Below are 21,042 nucleotides of genomic sequence, written 5' to 3'. Positions count from 1 at the left end.
GTGGAGTTTAGGCTAATCACAGGTGGCCAACTTTTCCAACCTTGTTCAAATAAGGCAGAAGCTGAGCTGTCATCAATCCAGCTGTTACTATACCTCACTTCCATTTTCTGTCCATAATGTTATCCAACTATGTGGCAGCCCTGAAGTCGCTCTGAACCTAATCAGGTTCTGGGTGATTCTGGAATTTGCTTATTTGCAAATCGTTCTTTGCTCAGTTAAACTTTGTAAAATTTAATTTGCCTAAAGTTTTTCTTTTAACAATCGTTAGCATTTTTTAGCAATAAACTATTTTAAAATTAAGGTATGTACTTTTTTTTTACACACAATGCTATTGCACACTTAATAAACTACACCATAGTGTAAACGTAACTTTTATATGCACTGGGAAACCAAAAAATTCGTGTGACTCACTTTATTGCAATATTTGCTTTATTGCGGTGGTCTAGAACTGAACCCACAATATCTCTGAAGTATGCCTGTATTTTTAGAAGCTGCATTATTAAAAACATTTAAAAATAAAGCTGTAATATGACTCTTTTAAGGGTCTCCAAAGCTTTGGAAATACCAGGGATTTGATGCCCAACATCATTCATTAAAAAAAATACACACCCTCTTCTTTAATAGTAGCTCCTTTTCTCCCTTTTTTCTTAGTCATATTTCCATTCCAAAGAATGTTATCTTAATTCAATCTTTTTGCTTGAAAATCTTCTATCCAGCACCCTATCACACTTCATTGCAATAAAAATACATGCATATACTTAAATTTAATATTTTTTTCTTTCCCGAGGCCATAATTTTTAATTTGGTATTTTGGATGGAACTATCATAACAACTGTAATTCATACAGTCTATCAAAATTACGTAGTGACCAACAGTAAACGGATCAGAAAGACTTCCATTGGGATGCTGGGTTGGTGTTTACGGTTCCATGATTTATCTGATGGACAATCTGGCTCCTGGGGGTCCTTATTTCTCGTGGCAACACATTTTAGTAAGATTCAGGAGAGGGGAGAGGTAAACCTGTCTTTGTTGGATAGGAGCACCGCCACTGGGCAAGTAAAGAGGAAAATGCGAACTGACTACTAGGGACTTCTCTGGCAGATCAATTTTAGGAAACAGAACAAACGTAAGAAAGTTGAGTAAGAAACTTTCCATGTCACTTGGAAAAATCTTCAGGCTCATCCCCAGTTTGAAGACCAAGACCCTCAACCACCCCTCAGTAGGCCAACGGAACCACCCCGCGGTACCGCTAGCAGCTCCGGGTCGACCTACGACCGAGCACACCGTGAACAACCCCCTCCCGGGCCCCGGTGCCGCGCGCGGCCCCGCCTTCCGCGCGCGCCCCGCCCCTTCCGGCCCGGGAGATTTGAGTCTCTTGGCGGGCGGAAGCGACCAGAATCCCACGATCGAAAAGCTCGCTAGGAACTCCGCGCACTCGCCGCTTCGCTCGGGACGGCTGGCAGGCCGTCCGGCCCCGCCCCGCGCCGCCCGGCCCTCCGCCCTCAGGTCAGTTCTCTGCCTGCCCACAGCAGCCGTAGGTGAGGGCTGGGGTCTGGGCTGTGCGGGGCGCGGGGCGCGGCGGCCCACGCCCACTTTGCTGCTGGCCTTCGGGAGACTGGAAAATTTCATCGGAGACCCCGATCACCAGCCCTGCTTCCTGGATGAGATCTTTAGCTTTTCCGACCCCCGGTTTTCTCCTCTGTACGTGGCGTTAATGACAGTACCTACCTCACAGAGTTATTGAAGAGGTATTCAGGCAAATCGTTTGCCACCTAGGAGGCTGCGAGAGATGGGAATTCCCATTTCCAGTTTTCCGTTGCCGTGACCCTGTTTCCGCGAAAGAAGTTCAAAGAAGGATTTCTGGTTATTTCTATTTGTGCAACTCAGTTTACTGGGGCAGTCCAGTAAAAAAGGAAAGTGTGTTGTTACTCCGTTTTCAGACTCCGAATCCTTCCTCTCCCTTCATCTCCCCGAAGTTGTGGCTTAAGAGGCGCACACTAAAAGGGGAATATGCACCGAATGCTATAGCAGTAAAAGGAGCAGCAAGGTTGCTTCCCCGCAAGAAATCTGTGGAGGAGACTCCCCAAAGAAGGTATCCCAAGAGAGTGATCAGGATCCTAGCACCTGGGATGAATAATTGTTTTTGAGCTTCATCTTTGGTATTTCTCTTTGATTAGTAGAATGAGGGAAGGTGGGAAGTATCAGAGGAGCCTGGATGTTTGCTTAGAAGCCAGTATTGCTAACTTTTTTGTTTTGTTCGTATTTTGGTTTGTTTCCCATGGGGTGCAGCAGAAATCAGAAAATCAGAAAAGCCCTTATTGCACTTTCAGGGACTTGTTTCATCAGTGGAGCTGTCCATGTGTAACTACTGTGGACCAACTAATGGGCAAATCAATCCCTTAATGCCTTTAGGAACGAAGGCTTCTTTGTCGGTGCTCTCAGGAACCTCTGCAAGGGAACAGGGCAGGATGCTAATTAATTGTATTACAAGGCTACATTATAAGCCATTCTGTATTCTTATTTGAAATTATCCTCAGCATCATTCTTACCAAGCTTACTAGACAAGATAAATGTATTATGCAGCAGGTAATAGAGAAGCCCAAATAATACTATGTTGGTAACAAAATGCCCCCAATTTGTTACTATTCTATAAAATTTAACCGCAAACCTCCCATTATCAAGCCAATTCCTTGTTTCCTCAGTGAAGTTCAATATCTCAATTATATACGCCCTAATTCTTCTATTTAGTCATACCCAGAAGGACACTCAGGTGTCTGATTGGGGTCTGGTTTCCTTCTTCATTATCCACAGTTGAGAGGCTGCCTTCTGGGTTGACTGATAAAATACTTCCTTTAGCAGCTACAAAATTAGGTTACTCCAATCACAAGTCTTTCTTGTGTTCTGTATTAGCAAATTCTAGAGAATAAACAGGGCACTTAAGAATATTTAGAACTAACTCCATATCCACAAAATTTAAAAATCAAGTATAGTCTGCTATTAGTAGGTCAGGTGCGGTGGCTCACGCTTGTAATCCCAGCACTTTGGGAGACCAGCGTGGGAGGGTCTCTTGAGGCCAGGAGTTTGACATCAGCCTCAGTAACATAGTGAGACCCCATCTCTACAACAACAACAAAAAATTAGCCAGGCATAGTGGTGCATGCCTGTAGTCCTAGCTACTAGGGAGGGTAAGGCAGGAGGATCACTTGAGCCCAGTAGTTGAGGTTACAGTGAGCTATGATCAGGCCACTGCACTCTAGCCTGGGCAACAGAGCAGAAACCCTATCTCTTAAAAAAAAATCTGCCATCAGTATAGCAGTTTGTAAGGTAAGCACTAGTTTTCTTATATATTAATAGTAGCAAAATTGATATTCCTTAGATTTGGTAGATGTAATCTAGGCCCACATTGGTTTCACTCATCCAAGACATAGTGTAATTTGAGGGAAGGGGGTAGATAGAGAAAAATGGAAGGAAAAAAAAGGTGCATGGTTTCAGTCTTAGTTGTTAGATTGACAACTAGTTGTCCAGAGGCCATGACCTGAAGTTTATAACTCATTTGGAAGAAAACTATCAAGAAATTAATTATGACACTCTTAGATCCTTAATCTGGGGAAGTGAATTCCAACATTTTACAAATTGCTTTCTCTTTCTGAGAGTGAATTTGAACAGTCCAGTCCTTTGTATGGAATTTAGACGTGCAGTGTTGGCAATTAGGACTCTTCTATTTCCTGACACCTACTTTCCCTTTTCCATTTCCACCTCCACCTTCCATGATTTTTAAACTTTGAAATGTCTGTGTTTCCTCTTTAGCCCCTGTGTTCTGAGTACCCCAATACTGCATTAATTGGGGGCTTTGCTCTCTAATGAACCTGATAGTCTACTTTTATAGCCGGCAACTTTCTAATCAGATTTATAGCCCGACATTCTCTCTCTTCTCAGGATCCCAGAGAGTTCTGAGCCTTGGGTTGACTTCTATATTTTTTCTGCTTTTATTGCTTGTTTTGGAATTTCTTAGTACTGTGATTCCTGTGTTTTTAGAATGGGGTTCCACTTCACTCTTGTATTTGCCCACTGACAAATACCCTTTAAAATATTTCTGAATTAGTGTTGCTGTTAAGAGTATTTCTAATCCTGTGCCTTCAGGTGTCCAGTGAGAATAAATGTGTCCTCTGTAGTATCTCCTTCCCTTGAGTAACTTTTGTCACTCTAGTGGAAGCAGAAAAGATTCACCTTATATTAGCAATTTTCCCTCAGCCCTGGGACCTGACCTTACTTCTTCTGATGTTTGCCTACCTTATTCATGCAGGTTCAGCCAGATTAAATATTCAACCTGCTTATTAAGTTAGTCAATTGCAATGTCTTCCTAGGAAATGGCTAATATTTTTTATTGTATCAGAACCTCTTTTGCCTATTATCATTTTCTTTGCTATTTCTGCTTTGACATTGAGACTAAAACCTGTTTTTTTAAAGCTGATTCAAGTTTTTCTTGAGTTTTTCCTTCCAAAGCTTCTATTCTAATTTTTTGTTCATTGATAAATTTTAAAGGCTTTTTACTTGTGTTAATAATTTACCTTTTTTCTTCAAGTAAAATGATTCATGGAATCAATGTTTTAGGCATTTAAAAATGATATTCAAAAAATATCCTTTGTGGCTCTGGGGGTTTTGGTAATTTCATTCAGATTTTTCTCAACTTCAATTTAAGGAGATGATCCATCCTCATCGTATGAAGGGCCTACCCCATTACTCTGTCTTCCTTTATAAGCACACCACTCTCCTGAACTTGAACTCATGTTCTAGGTCTTTCAAATTCATGACTATTATTAAGGCTTAATAGCATTCAGTTCTGGATCAGGACAGGATGAAAAACAGAGAACTTGAAGGTAAAGGTAGTAAACATGTTACCTGCCATTTTTCAATCTCAGAGCCTTAAATGGGATTACTAGAGCTCTGCCTGTTAGTGAAGTGAGACTATTTGGCTCCAGAAATGAGCACTAGCACCAAGTCTTCACTATTGAGAAGCAGTGATCAGGATGCATGGGCTTTGTCCTTTCCAGGTAGAACTTTGTTTCCTGAGTCACAAGTGGCTATGAATGTACTTATTTAACCTATTGAAGTGCTAGAGAGAAGGGGTTCCTGAGATTCTGAACACTGGGCTGCCATTACTAGTCCATTGCTAGGTCACGAAGGGAGATTTGTGTTCAGGTGAGAGGCCAAGCAAGAAGGAGGATTTCATTACTAGCTGGGCCTTGGCCTCAAACCTCTGTGAATGTTATAGCCCTGGTATGCTGTGCTGAACTATGTGGGAGATTCTTTCTGCCTGTCTCAGTGACTTCCACTTCCCCTGAGCCCTTCAGATTCCTGCTTGGCTTTCTAAGGGATATGGGGACATCTCTTCCCAAGGTTGAGATCCCAAGTCTTTCTTTCTATACCAGCTTTTGGGAAGAAGAGTCCCTTAGAAAAACCATTTCTGTATAGATTCAGAAAGCTTTAACCCCATGTCTAGCTATCAAGAAAGCTCTACTTTGTAGGACCTAAACTCAACTCAAGCACTTTTAGAAAATTTATTTAGAAATCTACTTCCTAGAAACTTTCTTTTATTATTAAATAATTTTAGTGTTTTCTTCCTTCTTGGCTTTCATGAAGTGTTTTCTTCTAATTGTTATTTTTCTAAACATTCTCTCCCTGCTTCCTTTTGCCACTCCTAGCTAATACATTTGGTATGGGTAAGCCTTAACTGTCTATGTTTTAAACATTTAAAGATTTGTTATTCATTTTTAAGTGTTTACAACAACTAACTGGTTTTGTGTATGGTATGAGATAGGGATCCAATGTTGTTGTTTTTTTCCTATACGACTAACCAATTGTCCCAGCTCCAAAACATGCATTTCCATTTGCTGTTCCTCTAAAAGCAATTTCAGTTCAGTACATGTCAACTTTTTCTTCCTATGGGATCTTTGCACCCAAGTTTCCTCTTTCTGGAATGTTCTTCCTCTAATTCATTGTGGGCTAACAATTGTTAAGGCCTACAGACCAAAGACCACTAAGAACACAGCTGTAGTAAAAGCCATGGGGTGTTTTTAGCTTGCTGCAGCAAGAGAAACTATACATCTGAGGACTTTAGGTAGTCTCAGAGGGAGATGAGAGGGGCTTAGAGGATTTGGGCCTGTACTGGGTCATTTTAAGAAGGGATTAGGGAAGCAGGGAGCAGTTTTGGAATGGATGCTATCAAAGAACTGGGGCATTTCTGCATTTGTGTATCTTAGGAAGCAGGAGAAGGGAAAAATAAGGTGGGGCTGAGGATGTCATTGATGAGAAAGCAGTTAGTCAAATAATGGATCATTATCATTTTAACAGTCTTGTACAGAAATATTATTTACATGGTCACGTTCAGGTTCTGTTGGAACTGTGGTTCAAGTTTTGATAGGAATATTGCAGTCTGATTACCAGCAGGGCTGATTTTCTTTTTCTCAATTCTTACCCTTTGGATTAGATCTTGGCTTAAATATTACCTTCTCTGTGACCCACTCTAACAGCTGTTGCTTATTTTTGTTCTAGTGTTTATTACAAATTATAACTATTTAATTTGTTGCTTGTTTATTTGCCTTTTGTCTTCTCTGCTAGAATGAACACTCCATGAAGATAGAACCACATTTCTTCTTCATTATAGCCCTAGTGCCGGGCATACATTTGACACATCATAGGTGCTCAGTAAACATCTAGATGAATAAATGAGTGAATAAAAGCAAATTCAGGGTTAATAGTCTAGAACCTCATTAGCAGTTCTGCCAGACACACTGTTGATCTCTAGTTAAAGTCAACTAAGAACATATTCTCCACAAGTAAGACAAAGCTGGCATGAGTGTGAATTTGTGTATTAATGAGCATAATAGGGCCGTACTCATCCCCATGTTTTTTTGTAATACTATGTAACTTTAGAACTTAGGGAAACAAAATCAGTACTATCTATCTAAGATTTTTTTTACAACTAATTTTTATATATTATTTGATACATACTTAAGAGTATGTGTAACATGTAAGTTGTGAAGTATAATAAATATACTCATTATATGTATCTTATACATAATAAAATTGTATATCATTAGAGTGTTACTTTGCATATCCCTGATGACCAATGAAATGATCATTTTTTCATGTCCTTATTGCTCATTTGTATTTCTTTCTTTCTTTCTTTTTTTTTTTTTTTTTGAGACAGGGTCTCACTCTGTTGCCCCGGCTAGAGTGCTGTGGCGTCAGCCTAGTTCACAGCAACCTTAAACTCCTGGGCTCAAGCGATCCTCCTGCCTCAGCCTCCCTAGTAGCTGGGACTACAGGCATGCGCTACCATGCCTGGCTAATTTTTTCTATATATATATATTTTTAGTTGTCCAGCTGATTTCTTTCTATTTTTTTAGTAGAGATGGGGTCTCACTCTTGCTCAGGCTGGTCTAGAACTCCTGAGCTCAAACGATCCACCCGCCTCAGCCTCCCAGAGAGCTAGGATTACAGACGTGAGCCACCACGCCTGGCCCATTTGTATTTCTTTATGAAATGTTTTTTATATCATTTGCTTATTTTTCTGTTGGGTTTTCTTATTGTGTTATGGTTTATATATTCCATATATACATCCATTGTTATACATGTTGCAAATATCTTCTCACATTTATGGTTTTCTTTTTTGATGGTATCTTTGGATGTGTAGAAGTTATTAACTTTAATGTTGTTTACTGTATTAATCTTTTTATGATTAGCACTTTATTTAAAAGATCCTCTCTTATCCTGAAATAATGACAATATTTTTAAAAAAGTTTAAAGGTTTATTTTTCATACTTAAGTCTTTATGTGGAATTCATTTTCATGTATGGTATAAGTTAGGAATCCAGTTTTCTTTTCATATGGCTGATCAGTTTTTCAGTATTATATGCCTAAGACTGACTTACATTTGCTGTTATAAGAATAGAGGAGATAATCTGGTATTATTTCCTTTATTGATTATGTACTATCTCTGTCTTATAGGTTCTTTTTCGAATTTGGAATAAACTTCCAGGAGGACTATGAAAGATTATGATGAACTTCTCAAATACTATGAATTATATGAAACTATTGGGACAGGTAATTGTTATTTTTTTCATGGAAGCAGAGGATGGATCAACTATTTGAAAGTATAGTCTATTTGGGCAAGCATGAGCTTTTTAGTCTAACCTATGTAGTTTTAAAATTCTTCTACCTACTTTAGTAAGAAAAAGTGGAACAAGGAGAGTAGAGAGAAGTAGGAGAGCCCTTGTAGGTCATTGCAAAGACTTTGACTTTTATTTTAAATCAAAGTCATTGGAGAGTTTTGAGCAAAGGAGTAATCTGACCTGTGTTTTTACAGAGTCACTCTGGCTGCTTGGTAGAGAAAAGATTGGGTTGGAGATGGCAAGGGCAGAAGGAGAGGGGTGTTAGCAGGCTTTTGCAGTAATTCAGGTGAGTGATGCCAGAGATTATGGTGGCTTGGACAAGTTGATGGTAGTGAAAGTAGTGAATGGGGTGGGATTCTTTACACATATACTCTGTATGTGCGTTTGTATTTTAATTTATTTATTGTGGTGTTAACATATGGTGAAATATGCAAAGTATACTAATCTCGATGGAATTTTATTTATATGTATACACTGCCCCCACCATGTATTTCCTGCTCAGATGAAGACATAGACCATTTCCAGTCAGTACTTGCCTCCTTTCTCCCAAGGTAACCACTGATATATTTTGAACATAGAGCCAATGGGATTTATTGACAGATTAGGTATGGAGTGCTAGAGGAAGAGAGGGCTAAGGATGGTTCCAGAGTTTTTGGCCTGAGTGCCTGGAAAATGGAGTTGTCTTTTATTGAAATGAGGAAGACCATGGGAGATACTACCAGGAACTTTTTTTGGAAATGTAAATTTGTAAACTTTTAAATTTTTAAAATTAAAATTTTTTTAGACAGGATCTCACTCTGTTGGCCTGGCTAGAGTGTAGTGGTGTTATCATAACTCACTGCATCCTCAAACTCTTAGGCTTAAGTGAACCCATCCACCTCAGCCTCCTGAGTAGCTGGGACTATAGGTATCTGCCACTAAGCCCTGCTAAATTTTTCCATTTTTTGTAGTTACGGGATCTTGTTCTTGTTCAGGCTGGTCTTGAACTCCTGACCTCAAGCAATCCTCCTGTCTTGACCTCCCAAAGTGCTAGGATTACAGGTGTGAGCCACCATGCCTGGCCTGGAAATTTTTTTTAGATACCTAAGTGGAGACATTTATCCAGCTTTTGATCCAGTTTTGAATATAATCTTCATAGTTTAAAAGTTGAATGGAATTTTCATATAATTTGTCTTCTCAGCAACTTTATATTGTATTCTAGTAATGTTAATAGGCTTTTAATTTTTTTTTTTTTTGAGACAGGGTTTCATTCTGTTGCCTAGGCTGCAGGGCAGTGATGACATCCTAGCTCACTGAACCTCAAACTCCTGGGCTCTAGTGATCCTCCTCAGTCTCCTGAATAGCTGGGACCACAGGCGTGCTCTGCCATGCCTGGCTTTTTTTTTTTTTTAAATATTTTGTTGCTATGTTTCCCAGGCTGGTCCAAACTCCTGTCCTTAAGCAACCCTCCTGCCTCGACCTCCCGAAGTGCTAGGATTAAAGGTGTGAGCCACTGTACCCAGCCTGGTAATGTTAATTGTAAAGCAAATTTAATTGCAGGGTTAATCATAAAGCAAATTTCTAGAGTGAATTCTGTTTTTTTAATTACAAAGTTAGAGATACATTATTATGGTAAAAAAAAACCCTCAAAACTTCAGCTAGACATTGGATGAGAAGAGGCAGAGTCTGTGGCTAACATTTTGGAAGCAATAGGAAGAAAGCCACAAACTTCTAGAAAAATATGACTTGATAGAGCCTTTTAAAAGTATATAAAAAGATATTTATGCCTAAGTCCTTGTTTATGTCTTCGTGATACATTTTCCTATTTTTAGGTGGCTTTGCAAAGGTCAAACTTGCCTGCCATATCCTTACTGGAGAAATGGTAGCTATAAAAATCATGGATAAAAATGCACTAGGGGTAAGTTTAAAATTATTTTTTTAATGTTCTATCTATAGATCAGTTTTGTGAATTAAAACCCAAATTTGTTTTTATGTTCTGGTAACTGTTCTTTCCTCAGAATATTATGTACATACCTTTTTAAAAATGTATAGATCTGTGGTTTTAAAAAGTAACCTGGAGAAAGATTACTTTATCCTTCAGATTTTAATGCAGGGCAATGGCACATATTTGAAATCTGTGGCATCCATTTTTCTATAGTTGTTTCATAGTCTTGTAGATGTTTCAGGGTATTAATATGTCCCATCTGTATTTTTTCATGATATTCTTACTAAATGTTGATCTACTTTGTAGTATAGATAAGTAGGTAGATAAATCTTATGTCCCAGCTTATGTCCTAAGCTCAAAGTGACCTTAGAAGTTATGTAATGAAATCCTTTTTCTACTCAGCCTCTTATTCCTCTATATTAATGCTTCCAGAATTTAGCAGCTTATTACCTCCTAAAGCAGCCCATTCAATTTGCAGTCTTGGGTACAACGTACCTAATTTTTTTTATATTGAGGTAAAAAATGTTGTCTCTTTTGATGGTCTTCTTGGGCCTTCCTTATTTCTAAACTTGTTTTTGTATTTTCTGTGGTTACTTATTTTAGTTACTTTCTAGGATTTTAATAATATTTTGATTACTTCCATGGTTTTAGTCATCAGGCTCCCCAACCTGCCCCCCAATAAAGAAAAAGAAAGATTATCATATCAGAATAGTCAAAGTTACAGTTGGTTCTTGATCAAGACCTGACTGACATCTAGTTGCATAGTCTCAGATAATTGGAGCTTAAGTCACTGATCATTAGATTGAATCCCTTTTTATAATAAAGTTTTATTTGTTACTTTATGGGATTTCTAGGTTTCTGTCTTTTAAATTTTTGGCTTATCCTCCTCCTCAACTAACTTTTTATTTTGAAAATTTTCTTTTTTAAAAACATTTTTAAAAATTAAAAAAAAATTTATTTATATTTTTTTAGAGATAAGTTCTCCCTTTGTCACTCAGGCTGGGGTGCAGTGGCATGATTGTAGCTCATGGGAACCTCAAATTCCTGGGCTCAAGTGATCCTCCCACCTCAGCCTCCCAAGTAGTTGGGACTACAGGTGTGCACTACCGTGCCTGGCTAATTTTTAAATTTTTCTGTAGAGACAGGGTCTTGCTATGTTGCCCAGGTTGGTCTCAAACACCTGGACTTAAGTGATCCTCCTGTCTTGGCCTGGGATTACAGGTGTGAGTTCCCCACACACCCCGCCTGTTTTGAAAATTTTCAAGCCTCCAGAAAAGTCAGGAGACTGAGACAGTGAATAGCCACATACCTTTTACCTAAATGCGCTGGTTTTTAGCTCAGCATGCTTCTAAAGGGGCATTGCTGAGACCAAAAGTGGTAGCATAGGCATAACAACTGAGTAAAGTGTTTCTGTCATTTTTCTTTTTTGGAATGCTAACCTTGTAAAGTAGTCTGAGATTGTTTTCTGGACGTTGTGCTATTGACTCCCATTGAACTTCTCTTTCATAAAATCCCCAAGGCCTTGTTTACGTACATATGAATAAGTTTGATTAGAGTATTCTGTGTTGTTGAACCATTTGTTTTGGGGCTGTTGGTAGCTTTTGCTACTTAGTATTAAAGCTGTTAATATTGATGTTTGGAACACATGCCAAATAAACTTATTGCTCACTCCATATGATGTTTTCTCACAGAGTGATTTGCCCCGGATCAAAACGGAGATTGATGCCTTGAAGAACCTGAGACATCAGCATATATGTCAACTCTACCATGTGCTAGAGACAGCCAACAAAATATTCATGGTTCTTGAGGTTAGTAGTGTGTTCTAGAGATCTAAAAACATTTGGGCACCTTATCAATAGTTAAGAGAAAAGTAGGCTGGGCTCAGTGGCTCATGCTAGTAATCCTAGCACTTTGGGAGGCCAAGGCAGGAGGATCGCTTGAGGCCAGAAACTCAAAACCAGCCTGGCCAATAGCAAGACCCTGTCTCTATGAAGAATAAAAAAAAAATTAGCTGGGTGTGGTGGCACATGCCTGTAGTCCCAGCTACTTGGGAGACTGAGGCAGGAGGATCGCTTGAGCAGGAGTTCAAGGTTGCAGTGAGCTGTGATTGTGCCACCGCATTCCAGCCTGGGTGACAGAGTGAGATCGTATCTCAGAAAAAAAAAGAAAAGTACAGTTCACCTGAACCTGAAAGATTAGAATAAATGTTAAGTGGCTTACCTGTTCTATCTGTAACAGCAGTTTAGGTCAAGTAGACCTATATAATAAATTAGAGATTCATTGCAAATGTAATCTTTCCAATATACCTCTAATGGAGTGGTGTGGTTTTGGGGATAGAATGTTAGAATTTTTTCCTAGAGGGAAGGATTCGTTTCAGTTTTATATGATGGATTAATTTCTTAGGGCCGTTGTAACAAATTACTATCAACTTGGTGGTTTAAAACAACAGAAATGTATCGTCTCATAGTTCTGGAGGCTCGAAGTCTGAAATCAAGGTGTGGACAAGATTGGGTTCTTCTGGAGATTCTGAGGGAAAATCTGTTCCATGTCTCTTTCCTAGTTTCTGGTGGTTGCTCGTAGTCCTTGGCATTTGTTAGCTTAGAGATGAACCACTCCAATCTCTGTCTCCATCTTCAAATGGTATTTTTCTCTTTGTGTGTCTGTGTCTCTATCTAAATTTCCCTCTTTTTAAGAGGACACAAGTCATTGGATTAGGGCCCATCTGAATCCAGTATGACCTCTTCTTAACATGTTATATCTGTAAAAACCCTCTTTACAAATGAGGTCACATTGACAGATACCTAATATGAGGACTTGAACATATTTTTGGGGGGACACAGTTCAAGCCGCGGTATATGGGTAGCTGCCAGTGCATGTTATGCAAAAGCTCTTTCAAGTTTTAACCTGCCCTTTTTGGCTTGAAACAAAGTCTTTAGAACTTTTATTCATCTCTTGTTTCATTTTCCTTAGTCTCAGCCAAATGATTTGTAACTGCACATCATTTTCACAGATTAGCATTGTTTTCAAAGCATATTTTGAAATTCATAATATTGAAAGTTTTGGACCTAGAGCTATTTTTTCTTTACTGCAGATCCACCCACATGGTCTACACTGATGATTTTAAACCTTTTTTATTTTTAGCTGATCCCTTTGTTCAAATTAACTTCTTAGAAAATAAATAAAACCCTTAAAATATCCATGAATCTGAGATAAAATTTAAAAGGTACAAGAAGACATATATTAAAAATTAAAATCTTCTCTGCCCTGTGTCCCAGCCATCCAACTTCCTTTCCTCTGAGTGATCCACTTACTTTTCGTGTATCTCCTATAGATATCTATGTATGTTTCATGTGTATGTTTGTGTGTGTGTGTGTGTGTGTGTGTGTGTGTGTGTGTTTAGCTTATTGGTTTCTGTCTCACAAATGGTCAAAAACTATAATAATACTGTGCACCTTGTTTTCTTCCCACTTAACATTTTAGCTTGGAGACCATCTACGTACATTTGTAGAGATTTTAGATATTTTTATTTCTCTTTATTTTGTATTTCTTTATTTGAAAATATGAAGTAGGCTGTATTCTTTTTGTAAGTCTTACTGGATAGCATTTTAAAAAATTTACTATTGAGATACAATTTATACATAATAAAATATACACATTAGGTATGCAGTTTGACAAATGTGTATACCCATGTACTTCCCACAGCAAAGTATAAAGTATTTCCATCACCCCAGCAAATTTTCTCCTGTCCCTTTGAAGTTCATCCCTGTAACTGCACCTATCCTGCCCTTATCAGCAACCACTGACCTGATTTCTGTCACTGTAGATTAGTTTTACTCACTCTAGAATTTAATGTAAATGAATTGTACAGTATGCATTCTTTTGTGTCTGGCTTCTTTTGCTCAGCATAATGCTTTTGCAAGTCACCATATCAATATGTACTCTTGTACGGGAGATTCTTCCCTATTAGTTTATAAAAAGTTTCCTCTCTTTTTTTTTTTTTTTTAAATTGTTGCCTGGAATTCCATTTTACAGCTGTGTCATAATTTATATAGTTTAGGTTGTTGCTATGGTCTGAATGTTGGTGTCCCCTCGACATTCATATGTTGGAACTTAATCCCTAATATGATAGTAGCAAGAGGTGGGGCCTTTAGTAGGTAATGCTTTCATGGATGGGATTAGTGCCCTTACAAAAGAGTCTTGAGGGAGCCTATCTGCTCCCTGCTACCATGTGAAGACACATAATAGGTGCTAACTATGAGCAACAGGACCTCACCAGGCACTGAATCTGCTGGCACCTTGATGTTGGACTTCCCAGCCTCCAGAACCGTGAGCAATACATTTCTGTTGTTTATAAATTACCCAATGTAAGGTATTTTGTTATAGCAGCCCAAAGGAACTAAGACAATTTTTCCAGTCTTTTGCTTTTACACACATTGCTGCTTCAGCAAACGATCTTTAATGTGCATTGTTTTTTCGTGTGAGTGAGTACATCTGTAGGAAAAATCCGTAAATATGGAACTATGAGGTGAAAGACTATATGCATTTGTAATTTTAAGTGATACTGCTAAAATGGAATGAAATCTTGACTAGAAACCCAGTTTATAGAACAGTGGAGCTTCTCTGGAGAAGGGATGGAAAGCCTCAGGCTCTGCTCTGGTACCTATTCTCTCACAGCTGCTGGGGTACTTCTGTACAGCTGGGCTGCTTCTGGTACAGATTGAAAACCGCTAGTCTTTAAGATGGAGAAACAATAATTATTGCTGGGTTTTTTTAATTTTAGGTAATTACACTAAATGTGAGTACATTAAGATGAGAATGGGTTTTAGTACTTTGCTATAAAAATATAAAACCCTGAGTGAGCTTTTTAAAATCACAGTGGTAGTTGGTTTTACTTCTACTTACTGGTAATAAAACTGCTTGAGGAAAGAGTTATCGTTCTCATTCCTGGAATAATTATTGAGTTGTTTGATCCTGAGAGTGTGTATTTTTGAATATGCCTTACTCAGTTCCCTTGCCTATACAGTTGAATTAATAATATCTTTGAGTTAAGTATAATTTTTTATTTTAAATTCTTGTTACATGATTTTTGTAAGTTGTAACAATATCTGTGTGATTCTATTGAAGTACTGCCCTGGAGGAGAGCTGTTTGACTACATAATCTCCCAGGATCGCCTGTCAGAAGAGGAGACCCGAGTTGTCTTCCGTCAGATAGTATCTGCTGTTGCTTACGTACACAGTCAGGGCTATGCGCACAGGGACCTCAAACCAGTAAGTGACTGCATCACAGCTAGATGCTTACCTGAGTGTTCAATACCATTTACCTATCATTTTTAGGTTTCCAGATTTTTTTCTGTTTAGGAATCTATCTTAGCTTTGTTTCTTTTTTGTTGTTGTTGGTCCAGTCAAAATCATTCACATTCCTTTTTTTCTCCTTTACCTTTGACTTTTAGTAGACTTTTTGGATGGATTTATTAGTGTTTGATTTATTTGTCAATTATGTCTAACATTTGTCTTTGTAATCAGGATTGTGTCTCCAGAAAAGAGGAGTATTGAGTATTTTCTATGAGTATATTGTGTACTTGAGCATTTTCCATTCAGTGCTATTTTCCTAACCCCATTTTCCTTTAATTTTAATTCCATTATTCATCAGAAAGTCACAGGTCAATGTAATTAACAGACTCTACTTTTTAAGGACAGAATAAAAATGTGGATACTCTTTAAGTTTGCAGGCTCTGACTAATGTGGGTGATAGTGAATATGGACTTAAATGTTATTTGATACCAAAGTCAGGGACCTAGAATTGGTCTGAGAAACTATCCTTTTCTGTCTGTTTATACCTAACTCTTTGATTTGAGCTCATTCTTTTGGTTTAAACTTGCTTTTGGCACAAATTGTATTTGCTTATAGTTGAACCTCAGAGCACAAAGGACAAATGGTTTATGCTAGTGTGTTTGAAGGGAATTGTTAGAGTTGTCAACATTCTTCCTCTTTCCTCTGCTATACTTCTTATCTTTTCGTTAGTTTTTAGTGATTTTTCACTCTATTGTACCCAGGCTTTTTAATGTAAATAATCTTAAAACATTTTTAGAAATGGCTAGAGGTGGGATGTGATAAAAGGATGTCAGTGTATAGTTATCAAAATATCTTTATTTTCCCAGGAAAATTTATTGTTTGATGAATATCATAAATTAAAGCTGATTGACTTTGGTCTGTGTGCAAAACCCAAGGTAAGTACAGATATAAAAATGCATTTATTTTCTTTCTAAATGCATCTCTTAGTGTGTTATGTTGTATTGACTTCCACTTAGTCTGTATTGAACCTGGTTGCATTCATTGTGAAGAATGTTAAATTTCATTCCTGGCATTAATAAATTTTGTAAGTTCTCTGGATGATTCTAATATACAACCAAGATTGAGAGCCACTGCTCTAGTACTAGGGTTGGTCCTGCTAAAGACCCCATGGGTATACTGTGAGAGAATTTGTAGTGTGGACATGACATGAGGCCATTACAGCAGGAATGCTGAATTGACCAAGTGCTTGCAGTTTGAGTATGTTGTCACTAGTTGATGGCTTTGTTTATTTAGATTTGAGTTGAAAATTTAATATAAATCTATTCTTTGTTATCCAAATGGTTATATAACAGCAAGTTACATTTTGAGAGATAATCCCTTTTTCACGTAAAAGAAGGAAGAAAAAGTCCATATGCACTTCTAAATTTATATCATGTATTTCCTTAATTTGTATTCCATAGTTAAGTACTGGTGTTCTCCAGCATAACTTCTCTTTGAGGTGACTTTGAACTTTCCAGCTCTGCTGTGTTCGGCAGATCTCCTGTGTGGCTGCCTGTTGGAGGCTTCCTCCTGAGTTCTCTAATGATGGTACTCACAATCTCTAAAATGAGCTGTCTACACTCATTAAGAATGTTGAAATTGCAGATTTGTCTCAGCCCTTTGTAGTCCCATGATTGTTTCCTGCCCCAGTCAGAATTAGCTAGGTGCAGAGGGAAGCAGATTTTGCCCCTTTGGCTGAAAGTCTGATTCTTTCTGATTCTCCTGTCCCTCCCTTGGCTCTTCAAAGATTATCAGTGGAGCCTTTTGTCTGGGAACCAAATGTGAGAAGGCAGTTTTTTTTTTTTTTTTTTGATTGGCAGACATATAAAGAGAAAACATACTTTTGAGCAGATAAACTTGTTTAAGTCATGTTCTCCACAGGAGGCAATGGAGAAAGTTTGTGACAGACTCTGTGAACCTTTCTGCATGGCTGCCAGGGATTCAACCAACACAGACACCATCTAAGAAAGCAGGGGTGGCCTGGGAGAGGCTTGCCTTAGCCTTTTGCTGAGGAACTCCCTCTTGGGCATGTTGTTTCAGCTATAAATGAAATCTCACAACTTCACAAGTCCTTTGCCTGCTGTAGAACTTTTATACAGGTGTTGGGCAGTAGCTTCATTTTCATTATGTCTTGATATTTCTGTGGGAGAGGAGGATGAATAGATTTCTCATTTTGACAGATCTGGAAGCTAAGGTAGTGATTTGTTTTATAACTGAGTCTAGAAAACAGATCCAAGGTGTACTATTCTATGTACCATATTGCTTTTTGTCCCTCTAAGGAAGAAGAAGCTCTTCTGTATTTGTAAAGATGTGATATTGGAGATAGGATCCAGTAAAGAAATAATTTTTTTGCCCCAAGTACTTGGGAGTGGGAAGACGTATATTCTTGAATATATGCTAGGCTGATTGTTATGTGAATGGACTTGACTGAGCTAAGGGGCAAAATATCTGTTTCAGGTTTTAGTGGTATTGGAAATCCAGAGAAGCAGAGACCATACATGCATACATGTATGCATGGAGTATTGGGTTGGTTGCAGAAATCCCGTATATTTGGGGATCTTCATATAGCTTCTTTTTGCTTGTGCTCAAAGAATGTTTATCAAGGTTTAATTCTCTTAAGGGCTGTAAGTGTTTCATTTTTATCTTATTGACAGGGTGACAAGGATTACCACCTACAGACATGCTGTGGAAGTCTTGCTTATGCAGCACCTGAATTAATACAAGGCAACTCATATCTTGGATCAGAGGTAATTATTCATTGATTAATTCAATGTAGAATCAACATGCATTTATTGGTGACCTGTGGTGAGTTAGGTACTGCACATTGGGGGTATAACAATGAAATAAGAAATAATCTTTTTTTTTTTTTTTTTTGAGACAGAGTCTCACTCTGTTGCCCGGGCTAGAGTGCTGTGGCGTCAGCCTAGCTCACAGCAACCTCAAACTTCTGGGCTCGAGCAATCCTACTGCCTCAGCTTCCAGAGTAGCCAGGATTACAGACATGCGTCACCATGCCCGGCTAATTTTTTCTACATATATTTTTAGTTGTCCAGCTAATTTCTTTCTGTTTTTTTAGTAGAGACGGGGTCTCACTCTTGCTCAGGCTGGTCTTGAACTCCTGAGCTCAAACAATTTGCCCGCCTCAGCCTCCCAGAGTGCTAGGATTACAGGTGTGAGCCACCATGCCTGGCCCAAGAAATAATCTTGTTAATCAAAGAGTTCAGTCTATTTGGAGAGTAAGATATGTAAACTCATAAATGGAATGAATAACTTGTAATAAACATAATATACTTATGAAGCGGGGATATATTTCTGGTGTCCTTGTTGTGGTTGTTTTTGTATTAAACAGGGCCTAGTTTGGACTGGTTAGTCCAGCTGGGTAGAGCACAACGCCAGAGGTGCAGGCTCAGCTTCAGAGACGCTGGTTAGCACAGAGAAAACCTGTACTTATTCGTAGCTCACTCTTAAGCCGGCAGTCCTGTGTAGGAGTCCAGGGTCAAAAGTCCTGGGCTTTGCCTGCGTTACACTTGCTAACTCAAGCTAGTGAGCTCTTCCCATTCTCTGGAGTACCAATTTTGCTGATGTTAGAATCATAAGGTTATAAAAACCAAAAACTTTAGCTGTCAGAAGCTCAGGAAGTGCTGTGTTGAACAGGGTTCTTATTTCAGGTCATCTTCAGATCTTTAGTATGTTATTGTGATCCTTTCGGAAGTGAACATCATAGGTAGCTGCCGGTCCTGATTTTATTTGCTATGGGATCCACTTTTTATGTGGAACATCTTTTGGAATTAGTGTTATGTAGGAGAAATTTACTTCATAACATGAGAAGATGGGAACTCACTTGTTTTTGGTGACTTTTTATTTTGATATAATCTCAGACTTACAGAATAGTGCAAAAACAGAATGAGGAACTGTGGTATATCTTTTACTCAAATTCACAGTTGTTTACATTTTTTCCTATTTGCTTTATCATTTTCACTCTATGTTTATATATATATAAATATGCATATTCTATTTTTGAATCATTTGAAAGCAAGCTGGAAACATCATATTCCTTTATCACTAAATACTTCTGTATATATTTCCTAAAAGCAAGGGCCTTTTCTTTTATAACCACATTTTAGTTATCAAAATCAGGGAATTTAACATTGATACAATTTATTTAATCCACAGGCCATATTCAAATGGTGTTAATTGTATCAGTAATGTCCTTTATAATTTTATTTTCCCCCAGGTCTAGGATTCCGTCCAGGATCATGCATTGTGTTTAGTTGTTGTGTCTCTTTAGTCCTCTTTAATCTGAAAGACTTCCTTAGGCTTTCTTTATTTTCCTTGACCTTCATGTTTTTGAAGAAGCCAGTTAGTAGAATGTCCATCAATTTGAATTTGTTTGATGTTTCCTTATGATTAGATTCAGGTTATACATTTTGGCAGAAATACCACAAAAGTGATGTTGTGGCCTTCTTAGTGCATGATAGGAAAGGGAACAAACTTTTACTGAGCATTTATAGTCCTGGAATCATGCTAGATACTTTTTATTTTTAATTGTGGTAAAATACACATAAAAGTTACCATCTTAACCATTTCTAAGTGTACAGTTCAGTAGTGTTGAGTGCATCTACATTATTGTGCAACTAATCTCCAGAGCTCTTTTTATCTTGCAAAACTGAAAGTGTATACCTGTTGAACAATAATTTCCCATTCTTACCTACCCCATGTGCCTGGCAACTACGCTTCTACTTTCTGTCTCTGAATTTGACTACTCTAGGTACCTCATAAAAATGGGATCATATAATATTTACCTTTTTGTGACTGGCCTAGTTCACTTATAATATCCTCAAGGTTCATCCATGTTGTAGCATGTGTCGGATTTCCTTCTTTTTTAAGACTGAATAATATTCATTGTTTCTACCACATTTTGTTTATCTATTCATCTGTTGATGGACATTTGGGCTACTTCTGTCTTTTGGCTATTGTGAATAATGTTGCTAGAAATATGAGTGTACAAATATTTCTTTGAGATCCTGCTTTCAATTCTTTTGGGTATATATGCAGAAATGGAATTGCTGGATCATATGGTAATTCTGTTTTTAATTTTTTATAGAACCTCTACTGTTTTCCACAGTGGCTTCACCATTTTATATTTCCACCAACAGTACACAAGAGTTTCACATGCTAGGTTCCTTTTATAATTTTCAGTTAAGCTCCACAAAAATCCTATGAAGTGAGTACTATTACCCTATTCCATAAGATAAGGAAGATGAAGAAACTGAGATATGAATTAGATGCCTTTATAGGGTCACATAGTTGGTAACTATGGATCAAGATTTGCACTGATAGGCTGATGCCATGGCATTCTAGCCCAGGAGACAGAGCGAGACTCTGTCTCAAAAAAGAAAAAAAAATAAAAAATATTGAGCCGGGCGTTGGTGGCTCACGCCTGTAATCCTAGCACTCTGGGAGGCTGAGGCGGGCAGATTGTTTGAGCTTAGGAGTTTGAGACCAGCCTGAGCAAGAGCGAGACCTCGTCTCTACTGAAAATAGAAAAAAATTAGCCAGGTGTGGTGGCACACGCCTGTAGTCCCAGCTACTTGGGAGGGTGAGGCAGGAGGA

General features: G+C 38.2%; 1 protein-coding gene across 2 annotated transcripts in view; it reads left to right on the top strand.

Moving 5' to 3' along the window:
* Positions 1–1,399: 1,399 nt before the first annotated feature.
* MELK (maternal embryonic leucine zipper kinase) overlaps positions 1,400–21,042 on the top strand; it is a 66,761-nt gene continuing 47,118 nt past the window's right edge. The window contains exons 1-7 of one of the 2 annotated variants that reach the window (XM_045562415.1): positions 1,400–1,506; positions 8,011–8,106; positions 9,986–10,071; positions 11,790–11,906; positions 15,223–15,366; positions 16,257–16,325; positions 18,084–18,176. In XM_045562415.1, coding sequence (XP_045418371.1) covers positions 8,049–8,106; positions 9,986–10,071; positions 11,790–11,906; positions 15,223–15,366; positions 16,257–16,325; positions 18,084–18,176 — 567 coding nt within the window. In that variant the 5' untranslated portion in view covers positions 1,400–1,506; positions 8,011–8,048. Of the gene's footprint in view, positions 2,093–8,010; positions 8,107–9,985; positions 10,072–11,789; positions 11,907–15,222; positions 15,367–16,256; positions 16,326–18,083; positions 18,177–21,042 lie in introns of both variants that reach the window. The other variant, XM_045562416.1, reaches the window with a different exon arrangement.

The sequence above is a fragment of the Lemur catta genome, chromosome 10, assembly GCF_020740605.2.
Source record: "Lemur catta isolate mLemCat1 chromosome 10, mLemCat1.pri, whole genome shotgun sequence".
NCBI lineage: Eukaryota > Metazoa > Chordata > Mammalia > Primates > Lemuridae > Lemur > Lemur catta.
Note: the sequence above shows the minus strand (reverse complement) of the source record. Positions and strands in the feature narration are given on the sequence as shown.